The sequence below is a fragment of the Gracilinanus agilis genome, chromosome 4 (assembly GCF_016433145.1).
Source record: "Gracilinanus agilis isolate LMUSP501 chromosome 4, AgileGrace, whole genome shotgun sequence".
Taxonomy (NCBI): domain Eukaryota; kingdom Metazoa; phylum Chordata; class Mammalia; order Didelphimorphia; family Didelphidae; genus Gracilinanus; species Gracilinanus agilis.
Window position 1 is genome coordinate 458,514,516 of NC_058133.1, and position 14,701 is coordinate 458,529,216.

General features: G+C 40.6%; 1 protein-coding gene across 1 annotated transcript in view; it reads left to right on the forward strand.

Annotated features, from left to right (window-relative positions):
- The window catches only part of ELAPOR1 (endosome-lysosome associated apoptosis and autophagy regulator 1), a 99,445-nt gene that overhangs the window by 64,793 nt on the left and 19,951 nt on the right, over positions 1-14,701 (forward strand). Inside the window, 1 exon segment of the mRNA XM_044675930.1 lies at positions 6,413-6,501. Within this exon segment, the coding sequence (XP_044531865.1) occupies positions 6,413-6,501 (89 nt within the window).

The following is a 14,701-nucleotide window of genomic DNA, read 5'->3' on the forward strand; positions in this document are numbered from 1 at the left end:
GGGAAGGAAAGAAGAGAGGGAAAGAAAGAAGAAAGAAGTAAAGAAAGGAAAAAAGAAAGAGAAAGAAAGGAGGAAAGGAAGATAGAGAAAGAAAGGGAAGAGAGAAAAAGAAAGAAAGAAAAGAAAAAAGGAAGAAAGAAGGAAGGAATGGAGAAAAAGAAAGAGGGAAGGAAGAGAGAAAAAGAACGGAAAAGAGAAAAGAGGGAAGGAAGAGAGAAAAAGAAAGGAAAAGAGAGAGAAAGGAGGGAAGGAAGAGAAAAAGAAAGAGAGAGAAAGGAGGGAAGGAAGAGAAAAAGGAAAGAGTGAGAAAGGAGGGAAGGAAGAGAGAAAAAGAAAGGAAGGGAGGGAAAGAAAGAGAGAGAGAGAGACTTAGAAATGGCTTCTTTCTGTGAACCCCTGATAACTCTTCCTCCCTTGCCTTCAACTTGAGAAACATTGCCCGGAGGGGAGGAAAATTAATCAGTTCTATCCAGTACAGCCAGTGTTCAGGATAGTCCCTTTAGTGGGAAGGAGGGGAGGGACAAAGGACTAGCATCTGACACAGAGGAGAGAAAAGGGTTTCTAATGCCCATCAGCTCTCTATTCAGGCCTGGTCTCCACAGTCTGCAAGACCTGAAATACATTGATCTGAGTGGAAATGGGTAGAGTGAGCCCCCTCCCCCACCACACTCATCCCTGCTGGCTTCAGACCCAGCAAACACACAGAATTGTAATCTCAGAGGCTCTCTCAAGCGCCCCCCACATTCACCTACAAATCCATATTCCCAAATCCCCCATTAGGGTGTTTGCTCAGTTAAGATTAGAAACTGGCCGGACTAGGCATCGTTTAGTTCCTCGCTGTTGATAAAATGAAAGTATTATTCATTATCGAGGGCTTTGCCAGCTTAGTGTAACTTTAGGCAAGAACAGGAATGTTTAGGTCTGGCAAACAGTTTTCTCTGTATGTCTAAATTCCTGTTTTTCCACTTGGATTTCTCATTCTGTTTCCTCCTGTGCCTCATCAATGGCAGCCTTTGTGGTCGCCTGTCCCAGGCTCCCCTCTTAAGCCCACCAATTGTGCACTGGTTTGAATGATGAGGGTCTGTTTTGATGATGTAAATCAGTTTGCAGCCTTGGGACTCTGGGCTTGTGAGTTGGTCTGAGAATTAGGATTTTGTGATTTCATTCTTCTGCCACCAACGGAGAAGTCAGCTCTCCAGTGTAAATCTTTTGAATGGGAATTGGATTTTTTCAGTCTGTTTGGTTTTGTGGAGTACTGTGGTTAGCACTTTAGCTTGGAGTCCTTCATAATAGACAGAAGCAGCAGAATGGGGAGAGGGGGAAGGGATAAGTATTTATATAGGGCCTGCCATGTGCCATTTGATCCTCAGAACATCCCTGTGAAATATTATTCCCCAATTACAATTAAGGAAACCAAAGCAGACCAAAGTACGCTGTCTTGCCTAAAGGTTCCATAGCCAATAAGTGTTTGGGGCAGAATTTGAACTTGGGTCCTCTTGCCTCCAGGTCCAGTGCTCTATCCACTGAGTTAAATCATCAGTGATTGACTAAATTTAGAGCACTAGACCTAGTTGAAAAGAAAAAAAAAACAATGGACTTGAAGCCAAAAGAGCTGGGCTCCAATCCCAGATCTTCCGCTTAGCCATGGATGAACCCTTCTGAGCTTATTGCCTCATCTGTAAAATGAGGAGGTTGGATGAGATGACCTTTAAGCTCACTTCTGGCTGTAACCCTTTACTCTTTGATTCTAATTTTTATTGCTTTGGTTATTTTCAACTGAGAAATGCTAAATGTTCTTTGAATCAAGTAGAGCCCAGTTGGTCAAAAGCCTACTTCATTATGAAACATTTCCAAGTCCCTTCAACTGCTAGTGTCCTCCTCTCCCATCAAAAACAATTGTGTATAGGGGCAGCTAGGGTAGTATGGCTCAGTGGATAGAGAGCCAGGTCAGGAGGACCTGGGTTCAAATTAGATCACAGATAATTCATGACTGTATGACTGAGGAGGCCACTTAGCCCCATTTGCCTAACCCTTACAGCTCTTTTGCCTTGGAACAGATACTTAGTTTTGATTCTAAGACAGGGGGTAAGGGTCTGTTTGTTTTCATTACTAGGTATCTATTTTGTATTTACTTTCTGTGTCTCCCCACACAGAATGTAAGCATCCTAAAGGAAGGAAATGTTTCACTTTTGTCTTTGTATCCCTAGCACCTAGCACAATGCCCATCATGTCATGTGGTAGGCTATTATTAAATGCTCATTGATTAATTAATAGAATGTAAACTCCTTGAAGACCAGGACTGTTTTTTCCCCTTTGGCTTCTTTTTGTCTTTGTATCCCCCAGTGCCCAAAACAAAGTAGATGCCTAGTAAGTGTTTGCAGAATTGAATTGGTGAAATATAGGCATAGCCGAGGATCGCTATAAACTAGGAGATTCACACTTAGTGAATTCCTTAATCCTTATCACATATATGCATTTTATGAAGACTAAGATGAAGGTCCCGGGAGATTTGACTTTTCCAAGGATGCTGAGCCAGCATCAGGATTGATTAAATAGCTCAAGGATACATCATTCTCAACCAGTGGTGAATCAGTCTGATCTTTCATATAGGCACAGCCTTTGTTGACCTACCTGTTAGAATTTGGGGAGGAAGGATAGCAAAAGATCATTTGATCAAACTAATTCTCTTGACAAATGCCTGAAATTCTACTATTTGTAATTCATTACTTTGCATTGAGCAGTGCCTTGCCTACACCACTGGGATGCAGCTCCCTAAAATCTTAGGGCTAATGAGTTTGTTGGCATTTTTGCTTTGCTTTGGTGGCATGCCTAGAGGCACTTTAAAAGAGAGGAGGGACTGTGGGAAAAGGAGGAAATGGTTCAGAAAGGGGAATGAAGAGTAAAAAGCAAACTCTTCAGTGTTTTGCCCAAGGCCAGCACTGTTCAAATGGTTTTCTTTTTCCTTAATAAACACCATATCCAGTCTCTCTTTCTCCTTTTTAAAAATTGGTGGCACCCAGTTTAAGTGCCTGGCTAAGACCTCCTGATCAGGGAAATCGAGTGTTGCCACGACATTTGGGTTAATCATTGATTAAACCAGACAGTTAATCAGCAGCTGCAGCATTTCTATGAAGCCAGGAGTGAAGCTGTCACACAGAGCAAATATTTGCCAACCCCAAGAAAGTCCTCCTTGTTATGCAGATGTTATTTTTCAGCAGGTAACCAGGTGGTTTGTTTGGTCCAACACTCAGAAAAAGGGAGGAAAAAAACAAATCCTAACCCTCTAAGGTCCTGGGAAAGAGTTCATTTTCAAAATCTTCCCCAATCCTTCTTGAATGAAATCAGCCAAATTCAAGAGATTCAGGATCCATTAGCCTTGTTGCTTAAGAGGGCCTCTAGCTTGTTAATCTAGTTAATGAGCTGAGAAGGCACCAGCTGCTTCTCTGCCATTAATTCCACCCTGCCTGTGCTAATAAGACTGGAGCATAGGAGTGCTGGGAAATTAGCTATTTGAGGGAAGCCCCCAAAATCTGCAGTCAGAAGAGCTCACATCTTACAGTCTTTGGAGATATGGGAAAATGATGAGGTTAGAATAGCATTTGGGAAACAGCTCTTTTCCTGGGATCATGAGAGGGGAGATATTTTGCCATTTGCATTAATCAAACAATCTGATCATTTATTGTATTTTAGGCATTGTACTGATTGCTGGGGACACAAGGAAAAGGGAAAACAGCTCTGGCTCTCAAGGGGCTTAGATTGTAAAAGGGGGTAGGTAGAAGGTGATACATTCAATCAACTTTTATTAAATACCTATGGGGCAGCTAGGCCTGGAAATGGGAGATCCTGGGTTCAAATATGACCTCTGACACTTCCTAGCTGTGTGACCCTGGGCAAGTCACTCAACCCCAATTGTCTTAGCCATTATCTTTCTTTTGTCTTAGAAATGATACTAAGAAAGAAGGGAGGTTATTTTTCTGGCACTGTGCTAAGTGCTGGAGATAAAAATATGAAAAAGACCCTGGGCAAGTCACTTGACCCCCCATTGCCCACCCTTACCACTCTTCCACCTAGGAGCCAATACACAGAAGTTAAGGGTTAAAAAAAAAAAAAAGAACCTACCAAAATGGAAGAAAAAGTTTCAGCACTCCTAGGTAAGCTCATTTAAAAAAAAAATATGAAAAAGACAATCCCTGCCCTCAAGGAGTTTACAATCTATCTAATGGGGGAAGATAACACACAAAAGGAAGCCGAAAAAAAATCTATAAAGCTGGTGGAAAAGAGTTGGTGGCTGAGGTGGGAAAGATACTCTAAATGGTAGAGAATTCAGAAAAGTCTCAAGGAAGGTACAACCAGTTGAGAAATGAAGTTAGCTGAGTTCTGCTCCTTAACCAGAGGTTTGGAGTTCATGGCTCTAGCTTCCTATCAGAGAGGCAGAGGGCAGTGAGAAGGTGAAGTCTCATCTACAGCTTATGAAATCTTACAAGAAAATATGTACATGGACAACTATAGAGTGGCAGGCCTGGAGTCAGGAGGATCTAGTTTCAAATCTGGCCTCAGACACTTTCTAACTCTGAGACTCTGGGCAAGTCACTTAACCCTGATTTGACTAGCCCTTGCTACTCTTTTCTCTTAGAACTATTACTAAGACAAAAGATAAGGGGTTCAAAAAGAAAAAAGAAAGCATGTATGTAAGGAGGTAGATACAAGATGCCTATGTTGTAGATAGAAGATAGCCTTAGAAATGAAGGCATTAGAAGCTGGGAAGTCCAGGAAAGGGCTCCTGCAAGAAAATGAGTCTTGAAGGAAGCCAAGGATTTAGTGAACTCTGCCAAGTAAGAATAAACCCAGGTAACTAGTACAGTATCATAAGCATTTGTTAGATGCCTTTGCAATATGAGTAATATGGAAATAGATTTGAACAAGGATACCCAGTGGAATTGCTTGTCAACTCTGGGAGTGGGGAGGAAAGAGGGGTGGGAAAAATCATGAATCATATAACCATGGGAAAATAGTCTAAATAACTAATTAAAAATAAATACATAAAAAGACACAAAAATAAACATAAACATGAAAATAAAGGCACACCGAAGCAATCTATGCCTTTTAAGGTCTAAGAACTAGAAACAGATTTGGATGGATAGCAAGCATGCCATACATGAACATAGGACATGATAGATAATGAAATTTTCAAGCCAAGTGTCAAAAGCAGCCCAAGGCTGGTGGAAGTGAGAGACAGAAGAGTTTTAGTCTAAATCCAAGTGGGGTTGGACGTTATCATCTCTCTTCTGATTAGTTTGGGAAGATTGCATGAAAGAAAGGAAAAAGCTGCTTTGCTAATAATGGAAGAGAGGCTATTTGCTGACTTGGAGGGAGAAGGCACCCCTGGTCATATTTTGAGAGCTGAAACAGACCTTAAAGTCTCTTTAGTTTAACCCTCTCATTTTACCAAAGCTCAGTGGCTCAGTATAGTACTGTTATCCCTTCCACATCTCTGGGGTTAGGAGTATGATGCTCCCACCATTTGGAAAAGCTCAGTAAAATGTTTTGGCCCTCCCTTTGTATTAAAGAAGAAGTCTGAACTTTTTCGTTTTCTTTTATGGAGCGTTTACAGTACCTTGTTATACATTTTGGCTTACATATACATTTCTAAGTTTCTTAATGTTTTCTGTGTTGTTTGCTGGCCTTCATGTAGGGTCTGTGGCTTCCACAAAAAAATTCCCATTTAATTTCTTTTGCTAACCCATGATACATCAAAACAATAATAGGGGAAATAGAGATATGGAAGGGACAACTGTATCTATGGGAGGAAGTCCATAGGCAGAAGTCAGCATTTTTCTTCAACCATGGTGTGAGTCAAGGGCACTGAGCCCAGGCAGGGGTTATTAGAAGCCTAGAGAAAAGTACTGCACAGATCAGGTAGGAGAAAAAGCCTGGACCAATTTGGAGCCAGTCCTTTTGACCAGCCTATTCTTTGACTCTCAGTTCCACCCCCCAATTTCCGTACCTACCTTTCTCAGTGATTGAGAGTCATTCAAATGATCCCAGATCTATAGTTGAAGGGCACCTTAGAGGTCCCTGAGCCCAATACCATCTTTTTTGGACAAGGAAACAGTACCTAGCAGACAGGTGACTTACCCAGGGTCAGCTAGGTAGTAATGGCACGATTGGTCTCCCAATCCAGATCTGATTTCAAGTCCATTGTTCTTTCCATTCTTCAGGGCTTTGTTACAGGCTAGTAATAAGAGAATCGGGTGCCATTACCTGACTCTGCCTAGGCTTTAGCAGGGATGCAGGGATGCAGGTTCACAACCACCCCTGGGCAGATGAAATGTTTGCTCTCACAAGCCAGGTAAGAAAGTCTTCTGAATTCCTAACACAAGCTATGGCGTTTTCCTCTGCTTTTGGTTTGTAGAACAAGGATCCTCTTCTTGTAAGCTGCGTCCAGCTTGCACTGACAAAGATTATTTCTACACGCACACAGCCTGTGATGCCAATGGAGAGGTAGGTACTGTGATCCCAAAGCTTATGTGTGCTCCCCGGGCAGCTCGCTACCAGTTTGGAGGTGCCTAGAAGGACCAGCAGTACTGAGTAGTCCCCCAAGGGCATCCCTGGCAAGATCCTAGGGCAGATGGGAAAGTCAAGCGAGATGACAGATGTCTCAGTAAGTAGGGGAAAAGGTCCTTTTGGGTCTCATCATCTTGGGGTCAGGAGCTGTTTTTGTTTGGATCATTTCCCCTGCTAGTTGAAGTCATCTGCTTGGCTTGTCTCTGTAATCATTGACTGAGGGGCGATTGAACATAGCCTCTCTACCCCCCACCTCAACTTTGGTGCAGCCCTTGGATGAATTTCCTTTCAGAGGAAATCTCTCGCCCTGGTGCTCTATCAGCTCTTTTTTCATTTAATGGAAGGCTTATGATTCATTCAACTTGCTTCAGGGGGTGATGCTTCAATTCTGGGAGTATAATTGGGGGGAGTGTGGGTATGTTTCTGTGCCTGTCCCCAAACCTCAATGTGTCCAAAAGAAAATGAATAGTTTTCCTTTGCAGCTTGTCTTGACTTTCTGGTAGGTCACATTTAGAAGTAGATGGAACCCCAGAACTTATCTAATCTAATTTCTTCCTTGTACATATTTGACAACTGAGGCCCAGAAAAATCAAGTGAACTGCCCCATGGGTACACAGGTAGTAAAAGGCAGAGGCAGGATTTGAACCCAGGGTTCTGACTCCCAGTTCAAATATACTTTCCACTGCACCCATGGCATAGAGGCAGTTTTCTAGATCACACAGAGAAATGGACTTTGGATCCAGTACTCAGGTTTGAGGAGCAGCCCTGACATTTACCAGTTGTGTGAAAATGATTACTTCTCCTAGAGTCAGGAAGATTCATCTTCCTGAGTTTAAATCCTGTCCCAGACACTTGGTAGCTGTGTGGAAGGAAGAAGGAAGGAAGGAAGGAAGGAAGGAAGGAAGGAAGGAAGGAAGGAAGGAAGGAAGGAAGGCAAAGGGCAGTTCCCATAACATCTCTAAGAATCAGATTCCTCATCTATAAAATGGGAATGATATTGCCTATAAATCCCTAGAAGCCTAGGGTATAAGGAGGCCCAGCTTAAGTAATATATATACAAAGTGTTTTGCAAAATTTAAATGGTTATAGGTCTGTACACATTATAGTGAATTTTTTTAAACCCTTAACTTACGTGTATTGGCTCATAGGTGGAAGAGTGGCAAGGGTGGGCAATGAGGGTCAAGTGACTTGTCCAGGGTCACCCAGCTGGGAAGTGTCTGAGGCCAGATTTGAACCTAGGACCTCCTGTCTCTAGGCCTGGCTCTTAATCCACTGAGCTACCCAGCTACCCCTCATAATAGTGAATTTAAGAAGACTTACCTACCCATCCATGACTATAGGGATTTTTCCCTACTCTGAAGGCAAGGAAGTCTGGGTTTGTAATTTGGCAGTCACCCCCTGAAAGTTTAAACATGAGGAGAAGTTGGGCAGAGATTCATACCACTAATTAATTTCAATAGATCCAAAATGAATGCAAAATATAACTTGGCTAGTAAATTCTATCATGGGCTGTTAAGTGGAACAGTGGGTGAAATACCAGGCCTAGAGTCAGGAAGACTTGAGTTCAAATCTGAATTCAGACACTTCCTAGCCGGTGACCCTGGGCAAGTCACTTGCATCCTGTTTGCCTCAGTTTCCTCATCTATAAAATAAGCTGGAAAAAGAAATGGCAACTCTACTATATCTCTGCCAAGAAAATCCCAAATGGAGTCAGGAAGAGTTGGACACAACTCAAAAAACAACATTATTAGCAGTGCTAGCACTGGTGCAATATTATATCTTCTTGATTTTCTCTTTAGTTTTACAATAATTGGAAAAGAATTCATTTCAGTTTTAAAGATATTATTTAAAGACTGCAACATTTCACATGTAAAATAAATTGCTTTTACTAAGAAAAAAATATTGCACCTTGTCATTTGTGCACTGTTTCACTGTTTTAAATTTTAAACACAAATACAAATTCTAAGTGGTCATAGAGAATGACAGAATTGAAGCACCCCAAACTCTCTTTTTTTGTCTTTAAAATATAATTTGAAATAAGTGCAGAACAATTTTAAAAAGACCACCAATGTGAATGGCACCAAAAAATACCATCTGCATAAAGTAGTAACTGGAGTTTCTGATCACGGAAACAGGAATCGCCAGGAGACATTATTCTTTTGAAATCTACTGCTTAAATGCAGGAATATGTAGGACCCCAGGGGTTGGAGGCACAAACTGTTCCTGAATCGGGCTCAAACAGTTTGGAACTGTTATGCACTTAATCTTGAATGGAGGCTTATAACCCATCCTCAGCATGTCAGGGCCAACTGCCATCATGCAGAAATTGTTCAAATACAAAATGTTTTTTTAGGGAGAGGAGTAGTTTATTGCTGACGTTGTATAGAATTGTTGGCACATACTGGTGATAAAAAGAAGACGGTTAGTTTTATTGTTGTTTTTACATCAACTACGGATAATTTTACCCCCTTATTGTCTATACTTGGGGCAGACAGTTCTTGTCATCCCACCCTTGGTACAGTAGAGCAACCAGGCCCCCTGGTTACTGTCCTGCTCACCCCCCACCACAGAAAACCCAGTTCTAAAACCATTGGGATTTGGAAAATTAAGGATCCTGGTTAAGAGATAGTAACACAATGTCAGTCAACAAGTGATTAATAAATTAATCAGAGTGATTGATATATTAAGTGTGTGGCAGGTACTATAGATGTGAAGAAAGACAAAAACAGCCCAGAACTTTAAGGAACCTCACCTTCTAAAGATGTACTCAAAGTGCTGAATAGATTAGATGCCTGGCTTTTCATAGTTCAGTCACTTGCTAGGACCCAGGTTCTACTTAAGTGTTTGATGCTTCTTTGGGCCAGTGATCTCACTGGCACTAGCTATTCCTCCATTGCAGATGACAACCTCCTCAAGCCATCTCATCCTGGGTGATTCTTAGCCAGGTCCTGCTATGAGTCCTCCATAAGGGGACCATACAATGCACTGGAGGTCTTCCTTTGGATTAAAAAAATGTATGTGGACACTTTTCTGCTCTCCCCTTGTTCTGTTTCTACCCATATGACTCCTTTGCTGAATCATCATCCAAACCAACCCCTTTCCCCTCTAACTGTAGATATATCTCATGCCTCTATCCTGGTCTTCTTCTCTTTCTCTGTTCTTTCTTGATGACCTTCTCAGTTCCATTGGGTTCAGTGTGGGCAGCTAGGTGACTCAGTGGATAGAGTACCTAACCTGGAGGCAGGAAGACCTGAATTCAAATCCAGCTGCAAATACTAGCCGTGTGACCCTGGGCAAATCACTTTACCCTATTTGCCTCTGTTTCCTTGTAAAACAAGCTGGAGAAGGAAATGGCAAACTACTACAGTATCTTTGCCAAGAAAACCGCCAAGGAGATCACAAAGAGTCAGACATGACTGAAAACGATTCGACGATCACAACCTTCCCTCTTAGAATCAATACTGTGTATTGGTTCTAGGGTAGAAGCGTTACAAGGGCTAGTCAATGGGGGTTAAGTTGCAACTTAGGAAGTAAGGCTAGATTAGAACCTAAACCTCCCATCTCTGGACCTGGCTTTGAATCCTCTGAGCCATCTTTGCCCTTGACTACTAAACATTTCAAGCCAAATGTCCCAAAGACACCTCAATCATTTCCAAAACAGAATTCATATTTCCCATCAATACCTTTTTCCATATGGAACTTCCCCTGTTTCTACAGAAGATATTTTTTATCCAACCTCCCAGGCTCACAAACTTGGCATTATTCTTAGTTCCTTATACTCCCCAGTCTACATATCTAATCATCAGTCGCCTGGTCTTGTTTCCATTTCACAACACATTTGGCATATGTCCCCTTCTCTTCATAAAGCCACAACCCTCGTTCAAGCCCTTATCACCTCCCACAAGGACATTTGGGACAGCCTTCTAATGGGTTTCTGTCTCACCTCTTTCCCTGTTCCAGTCCATCCTCCACAGGATTTTCCTGAAATGCAGGTCTGCCCACGTCACCTCTCTCTTCAATAGACTTAGGCTTCCTCTTGCCTCTAGAGAAATGTGGGAATTCTCTGGCCTTTTATAGTTTGACCCCAACCCATCCTTCTAGTCTTCTTATATGTCACACTCCTTCCTGCATTCTATAATCCAGTTATACTGGCCTTCTCTATGTTCCTCATCCACAGAGTTTTATGGAGATCCTTCCCTGGACCCCTTAGGTTCAAATGGGCCAGGCACCATGAATTGTCTTGTATGAGAGTTTGGGGGCTCACTGCAGGCTTGTGCTAGGGCTTAGAACTTCAAGGTGTGAGAGTGGGGTATCTCTGCTGTTGGCTTAGACAAGGTCTCAGACTTTTGAAATTGGCTGGTGCCCAGATCCAGAACCTGGAGTAGGAAGTTGGCAGTTGGTACTCTTTGGTGTGGCTTTGCTGCCAGCTGTGCTTCCCTCTAACCCAACAAAAAAGACCCTCTCTGCCTACCTTCCAAGTTGTTTTCTGCAGTAGAGTTGCTTCACTCCATCCCCTTGTTGGTTCTGTCACTCCAGGATTCATTCTGAGGTGCTATTTAAAGGTTAATTTGAGAAGATCCTCAGAGAGGTTCCAGCTTTCTGTGCTTCTATTCTGCCATCTTCCATGATTTACTATAAAACAAATTGAGGGGGCAGCTGGGTAGCTCAGTGGATTGAGAGCCAGGCCTAGAGACAGGAGGTCCTAGGTTCAAATCCAGCCTCAGACACTTCCCAGCTATGTGACCCTGGGCAAGTCACTTGACCCCCATTGCCCACCCTTACCACTCTTTCACCTATGAGCCAATTCACAGAAGTTAAGGGTTTAAAAAAAATAAAAAAAAAAAACACAACAAATTGAACGCCAACATAATAAACCAAGCTTGCTTCATAGTTATTTAAACAAATGAAATTCAACCCATAAAATGTATAAATAACTTTTAAGTTACTCCAATAAGGTTCTTTCTCTGCTCCAAACTGTTGTCTTTATGTTTTGGATACATCAGGAAAAAATGAAGAGGAAAAACTATGCTAGTCTGTGGGGTAAGGGGGAAGTGTGGAGAGAGAGACAGCCACAGAGACAGAGAGATAGAGAGGGAGAGGGAGAGGGAGAAGGAGAGGGAAAGAGAGAAAGAGAAAGAGGGGGAAAGAGAGAGAGAGGGAGAGAGAGAGAGAGAGAGAGAGAGAGAGAGAGAGAGAGAGAGAGAGAGAAAGGTCTCAGCCTCGTCAATTTTAAAAATTGTTGCATAGTCATCTACCTACATGCTAAGGGGGCTGAATGGCATCCATGTTAGCCAATTTGGACTTGCCCACAAAAGTCCCCTTCATGTTAAGAAATTTGGCATGCCCAGACAAGTCTAGGTTATACATATAATACTTCAGTGAAAATCTTTGACAAATAGCACTTTTTATTGCTATTTCTCATAATGTTTTCCCAACAACAGAATTATTGGGTTTTATCGAGTATGATTTTTTAAAAACTTTAAATTCATTCTATTAGATTATTATCCAAAATGATTCTACAAGGTTGTAATTTCAGTAGAACTGAATAAGTGTCCTTGTTTCTTCATAACTGCTAGCAATGAGTATCATTGCCTTTCATTATTTTTGCAAATTTAATAAATATGAGATGGTACCTCAAATTTTCATTTATTTAATTTTTAATAAGATTAAGTATTTTTTGAAATGGTTATGAACAATTTGTGTTTCTTCTTTTGAAAACTATTCATAGATGAATGGAGTTACCTTTGTAAACTTTTAATTGCTTACATATCAGGGTTTTTTTTTTTGTCTAGCATAGTTTTTAAAAATAGTCTATCTAGTCTTTGATTTTAGTTATATCTTTCTTGTATGGATTTCCTTCCTTCCTTCCTTTCTTCCTTCCTTCCTTCCTTCCTTCCTTCCTTCCTTCCTTCTTTCTCTCTCTCTCCTCTCATTCTCTCTGTCTGTCTCTGTCTGTCTGTCTGTCTGTCTGTCTGTCTGTCTGTCTCTCTTTCTCTCTCTGTCTTTCTTCCTCCATGGCCTATCATCTCAAGGTCTAGGATTACATAGACCAGATTCAATCTCCAAGATGTTTTCCTTAAATCATTCTTTCTAGTTGTGTTACACTCTCCCTAACCCTTGTACCTGAGAATTCTTAGAATACATTCATGACTTGTGTCTAATTCTCTGCAGAGGAAAATAAAAGGTTCCTCAGAATCCACATAAGTCTATAATAGATCCATGTATGGGTAACATATATTGGATGAATGGGAATATTTATAAGGTAAATGCATACATTGGATTTAGGAATAGCCATTATTCTACCCCATGGAAACCATGTGAAGAATTCAATGTAGTCCATGAACAATTAGTTTAATTGTTCTCTCATGAACTCTACCTTTTCCTAGTCTCCTGAAGACTTCCAGAAGCCCACCCTATGGTTCAGACTCTGCTCAGAAAACAAATCTGGGGTTGTACAGTTTCTTTGGCAGATAGCATAGTGGATAGCATGCAGCTCTAGCAGTTCAAATCCTGCCTCAGACACTTCTCTGTGTGACCCTGAGCAAGTAATTTAACCCTGTATTTCTCAGTTTACTCATCAGTAAAATGAGCTGAAGAAGGAAATGGCAAACTGCTCCCAGATCTTTGCCAAGAAAACACCAATAGGGGTCAGAAAGAATCTGACACAATTAAAAAAAATAAACAAACAACAAAAGCTTATCTGTTGAGGATCCTCTACTGGGGGCACCAAGACATTAAATTAGAACTTGCCCAGGATCAACTATGTGTTGGAGGCAACACTTGAACCCAGGTCTTCTGACTCTGAAATCAGCTTTCTGTCTACTTTTTCACACTATCTCTCAAGTATTGACCTTAATTCCTGGCTAAGATAATACTGAAAAAGAAAAGTGTAGCCCAGTTTCCCTAATGAGTGTAAATGTTAAAGTATTAAATAAAATATTAGTTAATTCATCATGACCAAGTTGGGTTTATATCATGTATCAAAGACTGGTAAAAATCAAAAAAATTATCAACATAACACAAAAAATTAACCAAAAACATTTTTAAAAACCCATATGATTTTATCAATGATTACATAGTTTGCATGGCTTTCTAACTATGGAGGAGAGAGTAATTCGGGAGTTTTTCTAGCCTATGGTTGGCCCAATTTGACCCAGCAGAGGTCAGTGAGCCACTGATTTCTGGAGATTTTTACCTTAGTAGGTTACATGCAAATTATATGCTAGATAGTATGACCAATATTTGGTGGGCTTAAGGATGCCTTGACCATAAGCTGCACTAAGGTTTTCAAATGAAAAATTTAAGAGAAAACTTGAACATCTAGAAATCTAGTTCTTTTCCTGCCCCAGTCTTTGCTTACATTATTCTCTATGCCAGGATATATGTGGGCTATAAAATATGGAGTAATTTCAGGATATTAGACATTTTGGCAATAAAATAAGATTATATATATATATACACATAAAAATAATTCAACTGTTTCAACTAAAAAAATTTATGTAGAAAATATTATGTCATCATTGTATAGTGAAACATATTTATAATGTCCCCTCCCTTCTAAGTTGTAAGCTTTCTGTGGGTACAAATGATACATTAAAAAATACATATACATATAATTTTATATATTTTGCTAAATTTTCTTTATTATTATTATGAGCTTGGCATACCTCACCAAACATGAGATATATACATATACAAAGCAGAAAAGAAAATTACATGCAAAACGATGACTCTATTACATATATTTTATTCGAGTATATATTCAGTTATCCAAGTATATATTCAGTTTAACATAGTAGTTCCAATACTGTCTATAGATAATTTAATTATCTTTGTCTCTCCTCTATTGTGCCTAGAACTGTGACTTACATATACTAGTCATAAAAAAAAAATGATTGATGGGTACGAGAATGAGTGAATGAGTCAGTTGTCCACTGCCCATTGATTTCTTTCTTTTTTTTTAAACCCTTAACTTCTGTGTATTGGCTCATAGGTGGAAGAGGGGTAAAGGTGGGCAATGGGGGTCAAGTGACTTACCCAGGGTCACACAGCTGGGAAGTGTCTGAGGTTGGATTTGTGCCCATTGATTTCTAATGGAATTTCATTATTTATTCATTGGACTCTTTTGATATGTTGT